Source organism: Lissotriton vulgaris, chromosome 2_2 (assembly GCF_964263255.1).
Source record: "Lissotriton vulgaris chromosome 2_2, aLisVul1.2, whole genome shotgun sequence".
Lineage (NCBI taxonomy): Eukaryota > Metazoa > Chordata > Amphibia > Caudata > Salamandridae > Lissotriton > Lissotriton vulgaris.
This window is the reverse complement of record NC_141688.1, coordinates 317,878,581-317,894,949: the sequence shown is the minus strand read 5'-3', so window position 1 is coordinate 317,894,949 and position 16,369 is coordinate 317,878,581. Positions and strand designations below refer to the sequence as shown.

Sequence of the window (16,369 nt, the reverse complement as noted above, 5' to 3'; positions counted from 1 at the left end):
CATCAGACGCGCCCCTCCCTAAATACCTTCAGGAAGACCCTCAAGACCTGACTCTTCGGCTAAACAGATCTGCAGTCAGCTAAACAGATCTGCGGACCCCACGTAGCACCTTGAGACCCTCACGGGTGAGTAGCGCTCTTACAATTCCTCTGATTGATTGGTTGATTGATTGAGCTGGGAGCATTTCTCGTATGAGCCAATGTTCAAAACATTTGATAAGTAAATGTTGATTTTCTGTTTAATGTTTTACTTATCTCAGTGATCTGGTTTATTTATAGGGACAGGGAGAGAAATGGACAAACAAGATAATTTTTACTAGAAAACTTGTCTTAAATTCTCTCTTTTGGTTTAACCAAATCTGAACAATTCTACTGTGTAGTTTTGGCATCAATATCCTTACCCACCACCTCCCATAAGTGTTTTCTCAGAGTAGACTTGATCACAAAACCTTGGGAGCCACAACCATGGGCTGCAGCGCTGGGATCCCTGATACGGTCTCATAATGTGGTCCCAGTTCCACACTGGAGCAAAAGTTGGTACAATATGTGATTTTGCAATGTGGTTATTATTGATGGTGTAGAGTGTCTAAACTTCTCTCTCTGGGCCGGATCTCATTGGCTTTTAGTGGGAATCTCTATAGTTTTTCCTGATTCAAAATCGATTTGGTGACCCTGTCCTGCATGGTCAGTGACCCCCGACCTGTTGCGTAGAGAGGAATGTCAAGCACTTCCCAGCATGTGTCCTTTGAACAAGGTATTTACAATATTATACACAGTTTATTTGGTGGCCATGTTAGGGCTTTCTGTGTCAAGGATAAGAGTCATACTAGTAGTAAAGTTGTCTCAGGACTAGAGGACTGGGATGTTAACCACATCGCGTGGTGCCTACGGCCATAAAACCCTGAATGCGCCCGATCTCCGAAGCTATGTGGGTGGGCCTGGTTAGTACTTGGGTGGGGACCACACCCTTTGGTGCCTACGGCCATACCACCCTAAATGCGCCCGATCTCGGAAGCTAAGCAGGGTGGGCCTGGTTGGTACTTGGATGGAGGACCACAGCCTTTAGTGCCTATGGCCATACCACCCTAAATACACCTGATCTCGAAAGCTAAGCAGGGTCGGGCCCGGTTAGTACTTGGAAAGGGAGACCATAGCCTTCGATGCCTATGGACATACTGCCCCGAATGCACCCGATCTCGGAAGCTATGCAGGACGGGCCGGTTGGTACTTGGAGGGGGACCATGGCCTTAGGTGCCCACGGCCATACCACCCTGAATGTGCCCGATCCTGGAAGCTAAGCAGGGATGGGCCTGGTTAGTACTTGGATGGAGGACCACAGCCTTCAGTGCCTACCGCCATACCACCCTAAACACACCAAATCAATCAATCAATCACTGACATTTATAGAGCGCACTACATACCCGTAGGGTCTCAAGGCGCTGGGGGGTGGGGGGGTGCCGCTACTGCTCGAACAGCCAGGTCTTCAGCTTCTTCCTGAAGGAGAGGTGGTCTTGGGTCAGGCGCAGGTCGGTCGGGAGGGAGTTCCAGGTCTTGGCGGCCAGGTAGGAGAAGGACCTTCCTCCTGTAGTCGCTCTTCGGATGCGGGGGACGGCGGCGAGGGCGTGGTTGGCTTATCGGAGGTGGCGTTTGGGAGCGTAGAAGTTGATTCGGCTGTTGAGGTAGCTTGGGCCTTGGTCGTGTAGGGCTTTGTGTGCGTGGGTGAGGAGGCGGAAGGTGATTCTTTTGTTGACGGGGAGCCAGTGAAGATCTCTCAGATGTCCGGAGATGTGGCTGGTTCGTGGGATGTCGAGGATGAGTCTGGCTGAGGCGTTCTGGATCCGCTGGAGTCTCTTCTGGAGCTTGGCGGTGGTACCGGCGTAGAGGGCGTTGCCGTAGTCCAGTCGGCTAGTGACGAGGGCCTGGGTGACGGTCTTCCTGGTCTCGGTGGGGATCCACCAGAAGATCTTCCGTAGCATGCGTAGGATGTTGAAGCACGCCGAGGAGACGTTGTTGACTTGCCTGGTCATGGAGAGGGAGGAGTCCAGGATGAAGCCCAGGTTGCGTGCATGGTCTGTCGGTTTGGGTGCGGTGCCCAGGGCGGGAGGCCACCTGGAGTCGTCCCAGGCGGAGGGTGAAGAGCCCAGGATGAGGACCTCCATCTTGTCCGAGTTCAGTTTCAGGCGGCTGGTCGTCATCCACTCGGCTACCTCTTTCATCCCTTCGTGCAGGTTGGCTCTGGCGGCGGCGGGGTCGTTGGTCAGGGAGAGGATCAGCTGGGTGTCGTCGGCGTAGGAGATTATGCTGAGGTTGTGTTGGCGTGCGATGGCCGCGAGGGGACTCATGTAGACGTTGAAGAGGGTGGGGCTCAGTGAGGATCCTTGGGGGACGCCGCAGATGACTTCGGTGGCCTCTGACTTGTACGGTGGTAGGCGGACTCTCTGTGTTCTTCCGTCGAGGAAGGAGATGATCCATTCCAGCGCCTTGTCCTGGATTCCGACGTTGCTGAGGCGCTGTACTAGGGTGCGGTGGCAGACAGTGTCGAATGCCGCGGAGAGGTCTAGGAGGATGAGGGCCACTGTTTCTCCGTTGTCCATCAGGGCTCGGATGTCATCGGTGGCGGCGATGAGGGCGGTCTCGGTGCTGTGATTGGCTCGGAAGCCGGACTGTGAGGGGTCGAGGGATCCATTCGTCTCGAGGAAGGCGGCCATCTGCTTGTTGACGGTCTTCTCGATCTCGGAAGCTAAGCAGGGCAGGTCTGGTTGGTACTTGAATGGGAAGATCATAGCCATTGGTGTCTATGGCCATACCACCCTGAATGCGCCCGATCTTGGAAGCTAGGGAGGACAGGCCTGGTTAGTCCTTTGGGAGACCAGACATCCGTGCCCACGGCCATACCACCCTGAATGCGCCCAATTTCGAAAGCTAAGCAGGATTGGGCCTGGTTAGTACTTAGATTGGGAGACCATACCTTTGGTGCCTATGGCCACACCACCATGAATGTGCCCGATCTCGGAAGCTAAGCAGGTCAGGCCTGGTTAGCACTTGGATTGGAGGACCACAGCCTTCGGTGTTTATGCCTTATTTGTACCCGCCCTGGTAGATGATCACTCACCGCAGTAGTTCAAGCTGCAGTATTCAAAGGTCTTCTCTGGGTGGTCAACGAAGCACCAGATGCCCTCCTGGTCTTCATCTGGGTTCCGGCAGTAGTTCTCAACCAGCTTCACGTCCTTTGTGAACTTCTTGGTACTGCTGAGCTCCAGGGCCTTCTTGGACTGCCAGGGCAGGCATGGCAACCCAGACACTGTGACCGCCAAGGTACCGCTGTATAGCATCCCATTGTAGTCTACACACGCTTCCTGCTTGCCCGTACTTCGTGGCAGGTCCTGTGTGGCAGGGGGCTCATACACTGGCACCGTGGTCCGATTCTCTCCTGAAATAAAAACACAAGATATTCTGTTTTAGGATGCAGAGTGGTGACATGGAAAGGCTGAAGCAGGTGGCACGGGGGAGGATCAGGTGAAAAAAGGGTGGGACCAGATGGAGCAGGGTGGGATGAAGCAGGGTGGGATCAGATGGAGCAGGGTGGGATCATATGGAGCAGGGTGGGATCATATGGAGCAGGGTGGGATCAGATGGAGCAGGGTGGGATAAGATGAAGCAGGGTGGGATCAGATGGAGTAGGGTGGGATCATGTGGAGCAGGGTGGAACCAGATGGAGCAGGGTGGAACCAGATGGAGCAGGGTGGGATCAGATGGAGCAGGGTGGGATCAGATGGAGCAGGGTGGGATTGGATGGAGCAGGGTGGGATCAGATGGAGTAGGGTGGGATCATATGGAGCAGGGTGGGATCAGATGGAGCAGGGTGGGATAAGATGAAGCAGGGTGGGATCAGATGGAGCAGGGTGGGATCAGATGAAGCAGGGTGGAACCAGATGGAGCAGGGTGGGATAAGATGAAGCAGGGTGTGATCAGATGGAGCAGGGTGGGATCAGATGGAGAAGGGTGGGATCAGATGGAGAAGGGTGGGATCAGATGGAGCAGGGTGGAACCAGATGGAGCAGGGTGGGATGAGATGGAGAAGGGTGGGATCAAATAGAGAAGGGTGGGTCAAAAGGTGCAGGGTGGGATCAGATGGAGCAGGGTGGGCTCAGATGGAGCAGGGTGGGATCAGATGGAGCAGGGTGGGATCGGATGAAGTAGGGTGGTATCAGATGGAGCAGGGTGGGGTCAGGTGGAGCAGGGTGGGATCAGATGGAGCAGGGTGGGATCAGATGGAGCAGGGTGGGATCAGATTGAGCAGGGTGGGATAGGATGGAGAAGAGTGGGATCAGATTGAGCAGGGTGGGATCAGATGGAGAAGGGTGGGATCAAATGGAGCAGGGTGAGATCAGATGGAGCAGGGTGGGATCAGGAGGAGCGAGGTGGGATAGGAGGAGCAGGGTGGGATCAGATGGAGCAGGGTGGGATCAGATGGAGCAGGGTGGGATCAGATGGAGCAGGTGGGGTCAGGTGGAGCAGGGTGGGATCAGATGAAGAAGGGTGGGATCAGATGGAGCAGGGTGGGATCAGATGGAGCAGGGTGGGATCAGGAGGAGCAAGGTGGGATCAAATGAAGCAGGGTGGGATCAGATGGAGAATGGTGGGATCAGATGAAGCAGGGTGGGATAGGATGGAGAAGGGTGGGATCAGATGGGGAAGGGTGGGATCAGATGGAGCAGAGTGGGATCAAATGAATCAGGGTGGGATCAGATGGAGCAGGGTGGGATCAGATGGACAATGGTGGGATCAGATGGAGAATGGTCGCATCAGATGAAGCAGGGTGGGATCAGATGAAGCAGGGTGGGATCAGATGGAGAAGGGTGGGATCAGATGGAGAATGGTCGCATCAGATGAAGCAGGGTTGGATCAGATGAAGCAGGGTGGGATCAGATGGAGCAGGGTGGGATCAGATGGAGGAGGGTGGGATCAGATTGAGCAGGGTGGGTTCAGATGGAGCAGGGTGGGATCAGATGGAGGAGGGTGGGATCAGATTGAGCAGGGTGGGATCGGATGGAGCAGGGTGGGATCAGATGGAGCAGGGTGGGGTCAGATGAAGCAGGGTGGGATCAGATGAAGCAGGGTGGGATCAGATGGAGCAGGGTGGGATCAGATGAAGCAGGGTGGGATCAGATGGAGCAGGGTGGGATCAGATGAAGCAGGGTGGGATCAGCTGGAGCAGGGTGGGATCAGATGAATCAGGGTGGGATCAGATGGAGGAGGGTGGGATCAGATTGAGCAGGGTGGGATCGGATGGAGCAGGGTGGGATCAGATGGAGCAGGGTGGGGTCAGATGAAGCAGGGTGGGATCAGCTGGAGCAGGGTGGGATCAGATGAAGCAGGGTGGGATCAGATGGAGCAGGGTGGGATCAGATGAAGCAGGGTGGGATCAGATGGAGCAGGGTGGGATCAGATGAAGCAGGGTGGGATCAGCTGGAGCAGGGTGGGATCAGATGAATCAGGGTGGGATCAGATGAAGCAGGGTGGGATCAGATGGAGCAGGGTGGGATCAGATGGAGAATTGTGGGATCAGATGAAGCAGGGTGGGGTCAGATGAAGCAGGGTGGGATCAGATGGAGCAGGGTGGGATCAGCTTGAGCAGGGTGGGATCAGATGAAGCAGGGTGGGATCAGATGAAGCAGGGTGGGATCAGATGGAGCAGGGTGGGATCAGATGAAGCAGGGTGGGATCAGATGAATCAGGGTGGGATCAGATGAAGCAGGGTGGGATCAGATGGAGCAGGGTGGGATCAGCTGGAGCAGGGTGGGATCAGATGAAGCAGGGTGGGATCAGATGAAGCAGGGTGGGATCAGCTGGAGCAGGGTGGGATCAGATGAAGCAGGGTGGGATCAGATGAAGCAGGGTGGGATCAGATGGAGCAGGGTGGGATCAGATGAGCAGGGTGGGATCAGATGGAGCAGGGTGGGATCAGATTGAGAATTGTGGGATCAGATGAAGCAGGGTGGGATCAGATGAATCAGGGTGGGATCAGATGAAGCAGGGTGGGAACAGATGGAGCAGGGTGGGATCAAATGAAGCAGGGTGGGATCAGATGGAGTAGGGTGGGATCAGATGGAGAATGGTAGGATCAGATGAAGCAGGGTGGGATCAGATGGAGAAGGGTTGGATCAAATGAAGCAGGGTGGGATCAGATGGAGAATGGTAGGATCAGATGAAGCAGGGTGGGATCAGATGGAGAAGGGTGGGATCAGATGGAGAAGGGTGGGATCAGATGGAGCAGGGTGGGATCAAATGAAGCAGGGTGGGATCAGATGGAGCAGGGTGGGATCAGATGAAGCAGGGTGGGATCAGATGGAGCAGGGTGGGATCAGATGGAGAAGGGTGGGATCAGATGGAGAATGGTCGCATCAGATGAAGCAGGGTGGGATCAGATGAAGCAGGGTGGGATCAGATGGAGCAGGGTTGGGTCAGATGAAGCAGGGTGGGATCAGCTGGAGCAGGGTGGGATCAGATGAAGCAGGGTGGGATCAGATGAAGCAGGGTGGGATCAGATGGAGCAGGGTGGGATCAGATGGAGAATTGTGGGATCAGATGAAGCAGGGTGGGATCAGATGAATCAGGGTGGGATCAGATGAAGCAGGGTGGGAACAGATGGAGCAGGGTGGGGTCAGGTGGAGCAGGGTCGCATCAGTGAGGCAGGGTGGGATCAGATGGAGCAGGGTGGGACCAGAAGAAGAACGGTGGGATCAGATGGAGCAGGGTGGGATCGGATGGAGCAGGGTGGGATCAGATGGAGCAGGGTGGGATCAGATGAAGCAGGGTGGGATCAGATGAAGCAGGGTGGGATCAGGTGGAGCAGGGTGGGATCAGGTGGAGCAGGGTGGGATCAGATGAAGCAGAGTGGGATCAGATTGAGCAGGGTGGGATCAGGATGAGCGAGGTGGGATCAGATGGAGCAGGGTGGGATCAGATGGAGTAGGGTGGGATCAGATGGAGCAGGGTGGGATCAAATGGAGCAGGGTGAGATCAGATGGAGCAGGGTGGGATCAGGAGGAGCGAGGTGGGATCTGATGGAGGAGGGTGGGATCAGAAGGAGCAGGGTGGGATCAGATGGAGCAGGGTGGGATCAGATGAAGCAGGGTGGGATCAGATGGAGCAGAGTGGGATCAGATTGAGCAGGGTGGGATCAGGATGAGCGAGGTGGGATCTGATGGAGGAGAGTGCGATCAGAAGGAGCAGGGTGGGATCAGATGGAGCAGGGTGGGATCAGGAGGAGCGAGGTGGGATCTGATGGAGGAGGGTGGGATCAGAAGGAGCAGGGTGGGATCAGATGGAGCAGGGTGGGATCAGATGAAGCACGGTGGGATCAGATGGAGCAGGGTGGGATCAGATGAAGCAGGGTGGGATCAGGAGGAGCAAGGTGGGATCAGATGAAGCAGGGTGGGATCAGATGGGGTAGGGTGGGATCAGATGAAGCAGGGTGGGATCAGATGGGGAAGGGTGGGATCAGTTGAAGCAGGGTGGGATCAGATGGAGCAGGGTGGGATCAGTTGAAGTAGGGTGGGATCAGATTGAGCAGGGTGGGATCAGATGGGGAAGGGTGGGATCAGATGAAGCAGGGTGGGATCAGATGGGGCAGGGTGGGATCAGATGGAGCAGGGTGGGATCAGATGGGGAAGGGTGGGATCAGATTGAACAGGGTGGGATCAGATGGGGAAGGGTGGGATCAGATTGAGCAGGGTGGGATCAGATGAAGCAGGGTGGGATCAGATGAAGCAGGGTGGGATCAGATGAAGCAGGGTGGGATCAGGAGGAGCAAGGTGGGATCAGATGGGGTAGGGTGGGATCAGATGAAGTAGGGTGGGATCAGATGGAGCAGGGTGGGATCAGTTGAAGTAGGGTGGGATCAGATTGAGCAGGGTGGGATCAGATGGGGAAGGGTGGGATCAGATGGAGCAGGGTGGGATCAGATGAAGCAGGGTGGGATCAGATGGAGCAGGGTGGGATCAGATGGGGAAGGGTGGGATCAGATTGAACAGGGTGGGATCAGATGGGGCAGGGTGGGATCAGATTGAGCAGGGTGGGATCAGATGAAGCAGGGTGGGATCAGATGGAGGAGGGTGGGATCAGATGAAGCAGGGTGGGATCAGATGGAGGAGGGTGGGATCAGATGGAGCAGGGTGGGATCGGATGAAGTAGGGTGGTATCAGATTGAGCAGGGTGGGATCAGATGGGGAAGGGTGGGATCAGATTGAACAGGGTGGGATCAGATGGAGCAGGGTGGGATCAGATTGAGCAGGGTGGGATTGGATGGAGCAGGGTGGGATTAGATTGAACAGGGTGGGATTGGATGGAGCAGGGTGGGATCAGATGGAGTAGGGTGGAATCAGATGAGGCAGGATGGGATCAGATTGAGCAGGGTGGGATCAGATGGAGCAGGGTGGGATCAGATGGAGCAGGGTGGGATCAGATTGAACAGGGTGGGATTGGATGGAGCAGGGTGGGATCAGATGGAGTAGGGTGGGATCAGATGAGGCAGGATGGGATCAGATTGAGCAGGGTGGGATCAGATGGGGAAGGGTGGGATCAGATGAAGCAGGGTGGGATCAGATGGAGCAGGGTGGGATCAGATGGAGCAGGGTGGGATCAGATGGGGAAGGGTGGGATCAGATTGAACAGGGTGGGATCAGATGGGGAAGGGTGGGATCAGATTGAGCAGGGTGGGATCAGATGAAGCAGGGTGGGATCAGATGAAGCAGGGTGGGATCAGATGAAGCAGGGTGGGATCAGGAGGAGCAAGGTGGGATCAGATGAAGCAGGGTGGGATCAGATGGGGTAGGGTGGGATCAGATGAAGTAGGGTGGGATCAGATGGAGCAGGGTGGGATCAGTTGAAGTAGGGTGGGATCAGATTGAGCAGGGTGGGATCAGATGGGGAAGGGTGGGATCAGATGGAGCAGGGTGGGATCAGATGAAGCAGGGTGGGATCAGATGGAGTAGGGTGGAATCAGATGAGGCAGGATGGGATCAGATTGAGCAGGGTGGGATCAGATTGAGCAGGGTGGGATCAGATGAAGCAGGGTGGGATCAGATGGAGGAGGGTGGGATCAGATGAAGCAGGGTGGGATCAGATGGAGGAGGGTGGGATCAGATGGAGCAGGGTGGGATCAGATGAAGTAGGGTGGGATCAGATTGAGCAGGGTGGGATCAGATGGAGCAGGGTGGGATCAGATTGAGCAGGGTGGGATTGGATGGAGCAGGGTGGGATCAGATTGAGCAGGGTGGGATTGGATGGAGCAGGGTGGGATTAGATTGAACAGGGTGGGATTGGATGGAGCAGGGTGGGATCAGATGGAGTAGGGTGGAATCAGATGAGGTAGGATGGGATCAGATTGAGCAGGGTGGGATCAGATGGAGCAGGGAGGGATCAGATGGAGGAGGGTGGGATCAGATGGAGCCGGGTGGGATCGGATGAAGTAGGGTGGTATCAGATTGAGCAGGGTGGGATCAGATGGAGGAGGGTGGGATCAGATGGAGCAGGGTGGGATCGGATGAAGTAGGGTGGTATCAGATTGAGCAGGGTGGGATTGGATGGAGCAGGGTGGGATTAGATTGAACAGGGTGGGATTGGATGGAGCAGGGTGGGATCAGATGGAGTAGGGTGGAATCAGATGAGGCAGGATGGGATCAGATTGAGCAGGGTGGGATCAGATGGAGCAGGGTGGGATCAGATGGAGCAGGGTGGGATCAGATTGAACAGGGTGGGATTGGATGGAGCAGGGTGGGATCAGATGGAGTAGGGTGGGATCAGATGAGGCAGGATGGGATCAGATTGAGCAGGGTGGGATCAGATGGAGCAGGGTGGGATCAGATGGAGCAGGGTGGGATCAGATGGATAACGGAGATCAGTCAGAATCTGCTTAAATAAAGAAGGGAAGGATCACTGGACCAGAAATGGAAACAGGCCGTGTGGGACAACCATAGATACATGTATGTGCACTCCTGAGAGACTGACACTGCACTCAGCACAGACGGACATTTACCACAGACGGACACTGCGCTCAGCACAGTTGGTCATTCCACATAGTAATTATGCTAAACCTCCAGTCATGGCAAGATCCTGGTTCGGTATGTATGCAGGACATAACATCCTTAAAACAAGGGTAGTCCTCTGACCCTGGTCTGCTAGGGATGCAGCAAAGGGTGGTCCTCTGACCCTAGTCTGCTAGGGATGCAGGAAGGGTTGTCCTCTGACCCTGGTCCGATAGTGTTGTAGGAAGGGTGGTCCTCTGACCCTAGTCTGCTAGGGATGCAGGAAGGGTTGTCCTCTGACCGTGGTCTGCTAGGTGTGCAGGAAGGGTGGTCATCTCACCCTGGTCTGCTAGGGATGCAGGAAGGGTGGTCCTCTGACCCTAGTCTGCTAGGGATGCAGGAAGGGTTGTCCTCTGACCCTGGTCCGATAGTGTTGTAGGAAGGGTGGTCCTCTGACCCTAGTCTGCTAGGGATGCAGGAAGGGTTGTCCTCTGACCGTGGTCTGCTAGGTGTGCAGGAAGGGTGGTCATCTCACCCTGGTCTGCTAGGGATGCAGGAAGGGTGGTCCTCTGACCCTGGCCTGCTAGGTGTGCAGGAAGGTTTGTCCTCTCACCCTGGTCTGCTAGGGATGCGGGAAGGGTGGTCCTCTGACCCTGGCCTGCTAGGTGTGCAGGAAGGTTTGTCCTCTCACCCTGGTCTGCTAGGGATGCGGGAAGAGGGGTCCTCTGACCCGGGTCCAGTAGGGATGCAGGAAGGGTGGCCTCTCCCCCTGGTCCAGTAGGGATGCAGGAAGGGTGGTCCTCTGAGCCTAGTCTCCTAGGGTTGCAGGAAGGGTGGCCTCTGACCCTGGTCTGGTAGGGATGCAGGAAGGGTGGTCCTCAGACCCTGGTCCGATAAGGATGCAGGAAGGGTGGTCCTCTCACCCTGGTCCAGTAGGGATGCAGGAAGGGTGGTCCTCAGACCCTGGTCCGATAGGGATGCAGGAAGGGTGGTCCTCTCACCCTGGTCCGGTAGAGATGCAGGAAGGGTGGTCCTCAGACCCCGGTCCAGTAGTGTTGTAGGAAGGGTGGCCTTTGCCCCTGGTCTGGTAGGGATAAAGGAAGGGTGGTCCTCTCACCCTGGTCTGCTAGAGATGCAGGAAGGGTGGGCGTTTGAGCCTGGTCTGCTAGGGATGCAGGAAGGGTGGTCCTCTGAGCCTGGTCTCCTAGGGATGCAGGAAGGGTGGTCCTCTGACCCTGGTCCAGTAGGGATGCAGGAAGGGTGGCCTCTGACCCTGGTCTGGTAGGGATGCAGGAAGGGTGGTCCTCTCACCCTGGTCCGGTAGGGATGCAGGAAGGGTGGTCCTCTCACCCTGGTCCGGTAGAGATGCTGGAAGGGTGGTCCTCTGAGCCTGGTCTGCTAGGGATGCAGGAAAGGTGGTCCTCTGACCCTGGTCCAGTAGGGATGCAGGAAGGGTGGCCTCTCACCCTGGTCCAGTAGGGATGCAGAAAGGGTGGTCCTCAGACCCTGGTCCGATAGGGATTCAGGAAGGGTTGTCCTCTGACCCGGGTCCGGTAGGGATGCAGGAAGGGTGGTCCTCTCACCCTGGTCTGGTAGGGATGCAGGAAGGGTGGCCTCTGACCCTAGTCTGGTAGGGATGCAGGAAGGATGGTTCTCTCACCCTGGTCCGGTAGGGATGCAGGAAGGGTGGTCCTCTCACCCTGGTCCAGTAGAGATGCAGGAAGGGTGGTCCTCTGAGCCTGGTCCAGTAGGGATGCAGGAAGGGTGGCCTCTCACCCTGGTCCAGTAGGGATGCAGGAAGGGTGGTCCTCAGACCCTGGTCCGATAGGGATTCAGGAAGGGTGGTCCTCTGACCCGGGTCCGGTAGGGATGCAGGAAGGGTGGTCCTCTCACCCTGGTCCGGTAGGGATGCAGGAAGGGTGGTCCTCTCACCCTGGTCCGGTAGGGATGCAGGAAGGGTGGTCCTCTCACCCTGGTCCGGTAGAGATGCAGGAAGGGTGGCCTCTCACCCTGGTCCAGTAGGGATGCAGGAAGGGTGGCCTTTCACCCTGGTCCAGTAGGGATTCAGGAAGGGTGGTCCTCAGACCCTGGTCCGATAGGGATGCAGGAAGGGTGGTCTTCTGACCCTGGTCCAGTAGGGATGCAGGAAGGGTGGCCTCTCACCCTGGTCCTGTAGGGATGCAGGAAGGGTGGCCTCTCACCCTGGTCTGGTAGGGATGCAGGAAGGGTGGCCTCTGACCCTGGTCCAATAGGGATGCAGGAAGGGTGGCCTCTCACCCTGGTCTGGTAGGGATGCAGGAAGGGTGGCCTCTCACCCTGGTCCGGTAGGGATGCAGGAAGGGTGGCCTCTGACCTGGTCCGATAGGGATGCAGGAAGGGTGGCCTCTCACCCTGGTCCAGTAGGGATGCAGGAAGGGTGGCCTCTCACCCTGGTCCAGTAGGGATGCAGGAAGGGTGATCCACTCACCCTGGTCTGGTAGGGATGCAGGAAGGATGGTTCTCTCACCCTGGTCCGGTAGGGATGCAGGAAGGGTGGTCCTCTCACCCTGGTCCAGTAGAGATGCAGGAAGGGTGGTCCTCTGAGCCTGGTCCAGTAGGGATGCAGGAAGGGTGGCCTCTCACCCTGGTCCAGTAGGGATGCAGGAAGGGTGGTCCTCAGACCCTGGTCCGATAGGGATTCAGGAAGGGTGGTCCTCTGACCCGGGTCCGGTAGGGATGCAGGAAGGGTGGTCCTCTCACCCTGGTCCGGTAGGGATGCAGGAAGGGTGGTCCTCTCACCCTGGTCCGGTAGGGATGCAGGAAGGGTGGTCTTCTCACCCTGGTCCGGTAGAGATGCAGGAAGGGTGGCCTCTCACCCTGGTCCAGTAGGGATGCAGGAAGGGTGGCCTTTCACCCTGGTCCAGTAGGGATTCAGGAAGGGTGGTCCTCAGACCCTGGTCCGATAGGGATGCAGGAAGGGTGGTCTTCTGACCCTGTTCCAGTAGGGATGCAGGAAGGGTGGCCTCTCACCCTGGTCCAGTAGGGATGCAGGAAGGGTGGCCTCTCACACTGGTCTGGTAGGGATGCAGGAAGGGTGGCCTCTGACCCTGGTCCGATAGGGATGCAGGAAGGGTGGCCTCTCACCCTGGTCTGGTAGGGATGCAGGAAGGGTGGCCTCTCACCCTGGTCCGGTAGGGATGCAGGAAGGGTGGCCTCTGACCTGGTCCGATAGGGATGCAGGAAGGGTGGCCTCTCACCCTGGTCCAGTAGGGATGCAGGAAGGGTGGCCTCTCACCCTGGTCCAGTAGGGATGCAGGAAGGGTGATCCACTCACCCTGGTCTGGTAGGGATGCAGGAAGGGTGGCCTCTCACCCTGGTCCAGTAGGGATGCAGGAAGGGTGGCCTCTCACCCTGGTCCAGTAGGGATGCAGGAAGGGTGATCCACTCACCCTGGTCTGGTAGAGATGCAGGAAGGGTGGCCTCTCACCCTGGTCTGGTAGGGATGCAGGAAGGGTGGTCCTCAGACCCTGGTCTGGTAGGGATGCAGGAAGGGTGGCCTCTGACCCTGGTCCGATAGGGATGCAGGAAGGGTGATCCACTCACCCTGGTCTGGTAGGGATGCAGGAAGGGTGGCCTCTGACCCTGGTCGGATAGGGATGCAGGAAGGGTGGCCTCTCACCCTGGTCCGGTAGGGATGCAGAAAGGGTGGCCTCTGACCCTGGTCCGATAGGGATGCAGGAAGGGTGGCCTCTCACCCTGGTCTGGTAGGGATGCAGGAAGGGTGGCCTCTGACCCTGGTCCGATAGGGATGCAGGAAGGGTGGCCTCTCACCCTGGTCTGGTAGGGATGCAGGAAGGGTGGCCTCTCACCCTGGTCCGATAGGGATGCAGGAAGGGTGGCCTCTCACCCTGGTCCAGTAGGGATGCAGGAAGGGTGGCCTCTCACCCTGGTCCAGTAGGGATGCAGGAAGGGTGATCCACTCACCCTGGTCTGGTAGGGATGCAGGAAGGGTGGCCTCTCACCCTGGTCCAGTAGGGATGCAGGAAGGGTGGCCTCTCACCCTGGTCCAGTAGGGATGCAGGAAGGGTGATCCACTCACCCTGGTCTGGTAGAGATGCAGGAAGGGTGGCCTCTCACCCTGGTCTGGTAGGGATGCAGGAAGGGTGGTCCTCAGACCCTGGTCCGATAGGGATGCAGGAAGGGTGGCCTCTCACCCTGGTCCAGTAGGGATGCAGGAAGGGTGATCCACTCACCCTGGTCTGGTAGAGATGCAGGAAGGGTGGCCTCTCACCCTGGTCTGGTAGGGATGCAGGAAGGGTGGCCTCTGACCCTGGTCCGAAAGGGATGCAGGAAGGGTGACCCACTCACCCTGGTCTGGTAGGGATGCAGGAAGGGTGGCCTCTGACCCTGGTCCGATAGGGATGCAGGAAGGGTGGCCTCTCACCCTGGTCTGGTAGGGATGCAGGAAGGGTGGCCTCTCACCCTGGTCCGGTAGGGATGCAGAAAGGGTGGCCTCTGACCCTGGTCCGATAGGGATGCAGGAAGGGTGGCCCTCACCCTGGTCTGGTAGGGATGCAGGAAGGGTGGCCTCTGACCCTGGTCCGATAGGGATGCAAGAAGGGTGGCCTCTCACCCTGGTCTGGTAGGGATGCAGGAAGGGTGGCCTCTCACCCTGGTCTGGTAGGGATGCAGGAAGGGTGGCCTCTCACCCTGGTCCAGTAGGGATACAGGAAGGGTGGCCTCTCACCCTGGTCCGGTAGGGATGCAGGAAGGGTGATCCACTCACGCTGGTCTGGTAGGGATGCAGGAAGGGTGGCCTCTCACCCTGATCCAGTAGGGATGCAGGAAGGGTGGCCTCTCACCCTGGTCCAGTAGGGATGCAGGAAGGGTGATCCACTCACCCTGGTCCGATAGGGATGCAGGAAGGGTGGCCTCTCACCCTGGTCCAGTAGGGATGCAGGAAGGGTGGCCTCTCACCCTGGTCCAGTAGGGATGCAGGAAGGGTGGTCCTCCCACCCTGGTCCGGTAGGGATGCAGGAAGGGTAATCCACTCACCCTGGCCCGATAGGGATGCAGGAAGGGTGGTCTCTCACCCTGGTCCGGTAGGGATGCAGGAAGGGTGGCCTCTCACCCTGGTCTGGTAGGGATGCAGGAAGGGTGGCCTCTCACCCTGGTCCGGTAGGGATGCAGGAAGGGTGGCCTCTCACCCTGGTCCAGTAGAGATGCAGGAAGGGTGATCCACTCACCCTGGTCTGGTAGGGATGCAGGAAGGGTGGCCTCTCACCCTGGTCTGGAAGGGATGCAGGAAGGGTGATCCTCTCACCCTGGTCCGGTAGGGATGCAGGAAGGGTAGTCCTCTCACCCTGGTCCGGTAGGGATGCAGGAAGGGTAATCCACTCACCCTGGCCCGATAGGGATGCAGGAAGGGTGGTCTCTCACCCTGGTCCGGTAGGGATGCAGGAAGGGTGGCCTCTCACCCTGGTCTGGTAGGGATGCAGGAAGGGTGGCCTCTCACCCTGGTCCGGTAGGGATGCAGGAAGGGTGGCCTCTCACCCTGGTCCAGTAGAGATGCAGGAAGGGTGATCCACTCACCCTGGTCTGGTAGGGATGCAGGAAGGGTGGCCTCTCACCCTGGTCTGGAAGGGATGCAGGAAGGGTGATCCTCTCACCCTGGTCCGGTAGGGATGCAGGAAGGGTAGTCCTCTGAGCCTGGTCTCCTAGAGATGCAGGAAAGGTGGTCCTCTGACCCTGGTCCGGTAGGGATACGGATTTGCACCTCCTTGCAACACTCCAGATGTGGCAAGTTGGTCCTTTGACTCTGATACGGTTGGATGCAGGACTTAACATCCTTGTAACCCTCCAGATGTGACAAATGTGGTCCCCTGACCCTGGTATGGTAGAGACGTAGAACTTAACATCCGTACTACCCTCCAGATGTGACAAGGCTGGTCCTCTACCCGGGACAGTAGGGATGCGGGACCTAACATCCTTACAATGCTCCAGGTGTGACCAGGGTGGTCCTCTGACACTGCTGTAGGGGGGTGCAGGGCTTAACATCCTTACACTGCTCCAGGTGTGACCAGGGTGGTCCTCTGACACTGCTGTAGGGGGATGCAGGGCTTAACATCCTAACACTGCTCCAGGTGTGACCAGGGTGGTCCTCAAGCCCTGCATCCCCCTATAGCAGTGTCAAACATCCTTACAATGCTCCAGGTGTGACCAGGGTGGTCCTCTGACACTGCTGTAGGGGGATGCAGGGCTGAACATCCTTACACTGCTCCAGGTGTGACCAGGGTGGTCCTCAAGCCCTGCATCCCCCTATAGCAGTGTCAAACATCCTTACAATGCTCCAGGTGTGACCAG

The 16,369-nt window shown here is 57.5% G+C and overlaps 1 protein-coding gene across 1 annotated transcript in view; it reads right to left on the bottom strand.

Annotated features, from left to right (window-relative positions):
• F2 (coagulation factor II, thrombin) overlaps positions 1-16,369 on the bottom strand; it is a 270,935-nt gene that overhangs the window by 141,585 nt on the left and 112,981 nt on the right. The window contains exon 7 of the mRNA XM_086959673.1: positions 3,112-3,429. Within this exon, the coding sequence (XP_086815799.1) occupies positions 3,112-3,429 (318 nt within the window). The remainder of the gene's footprint in view (positions 1-3,111; positions 3,430-16,369) is intronic.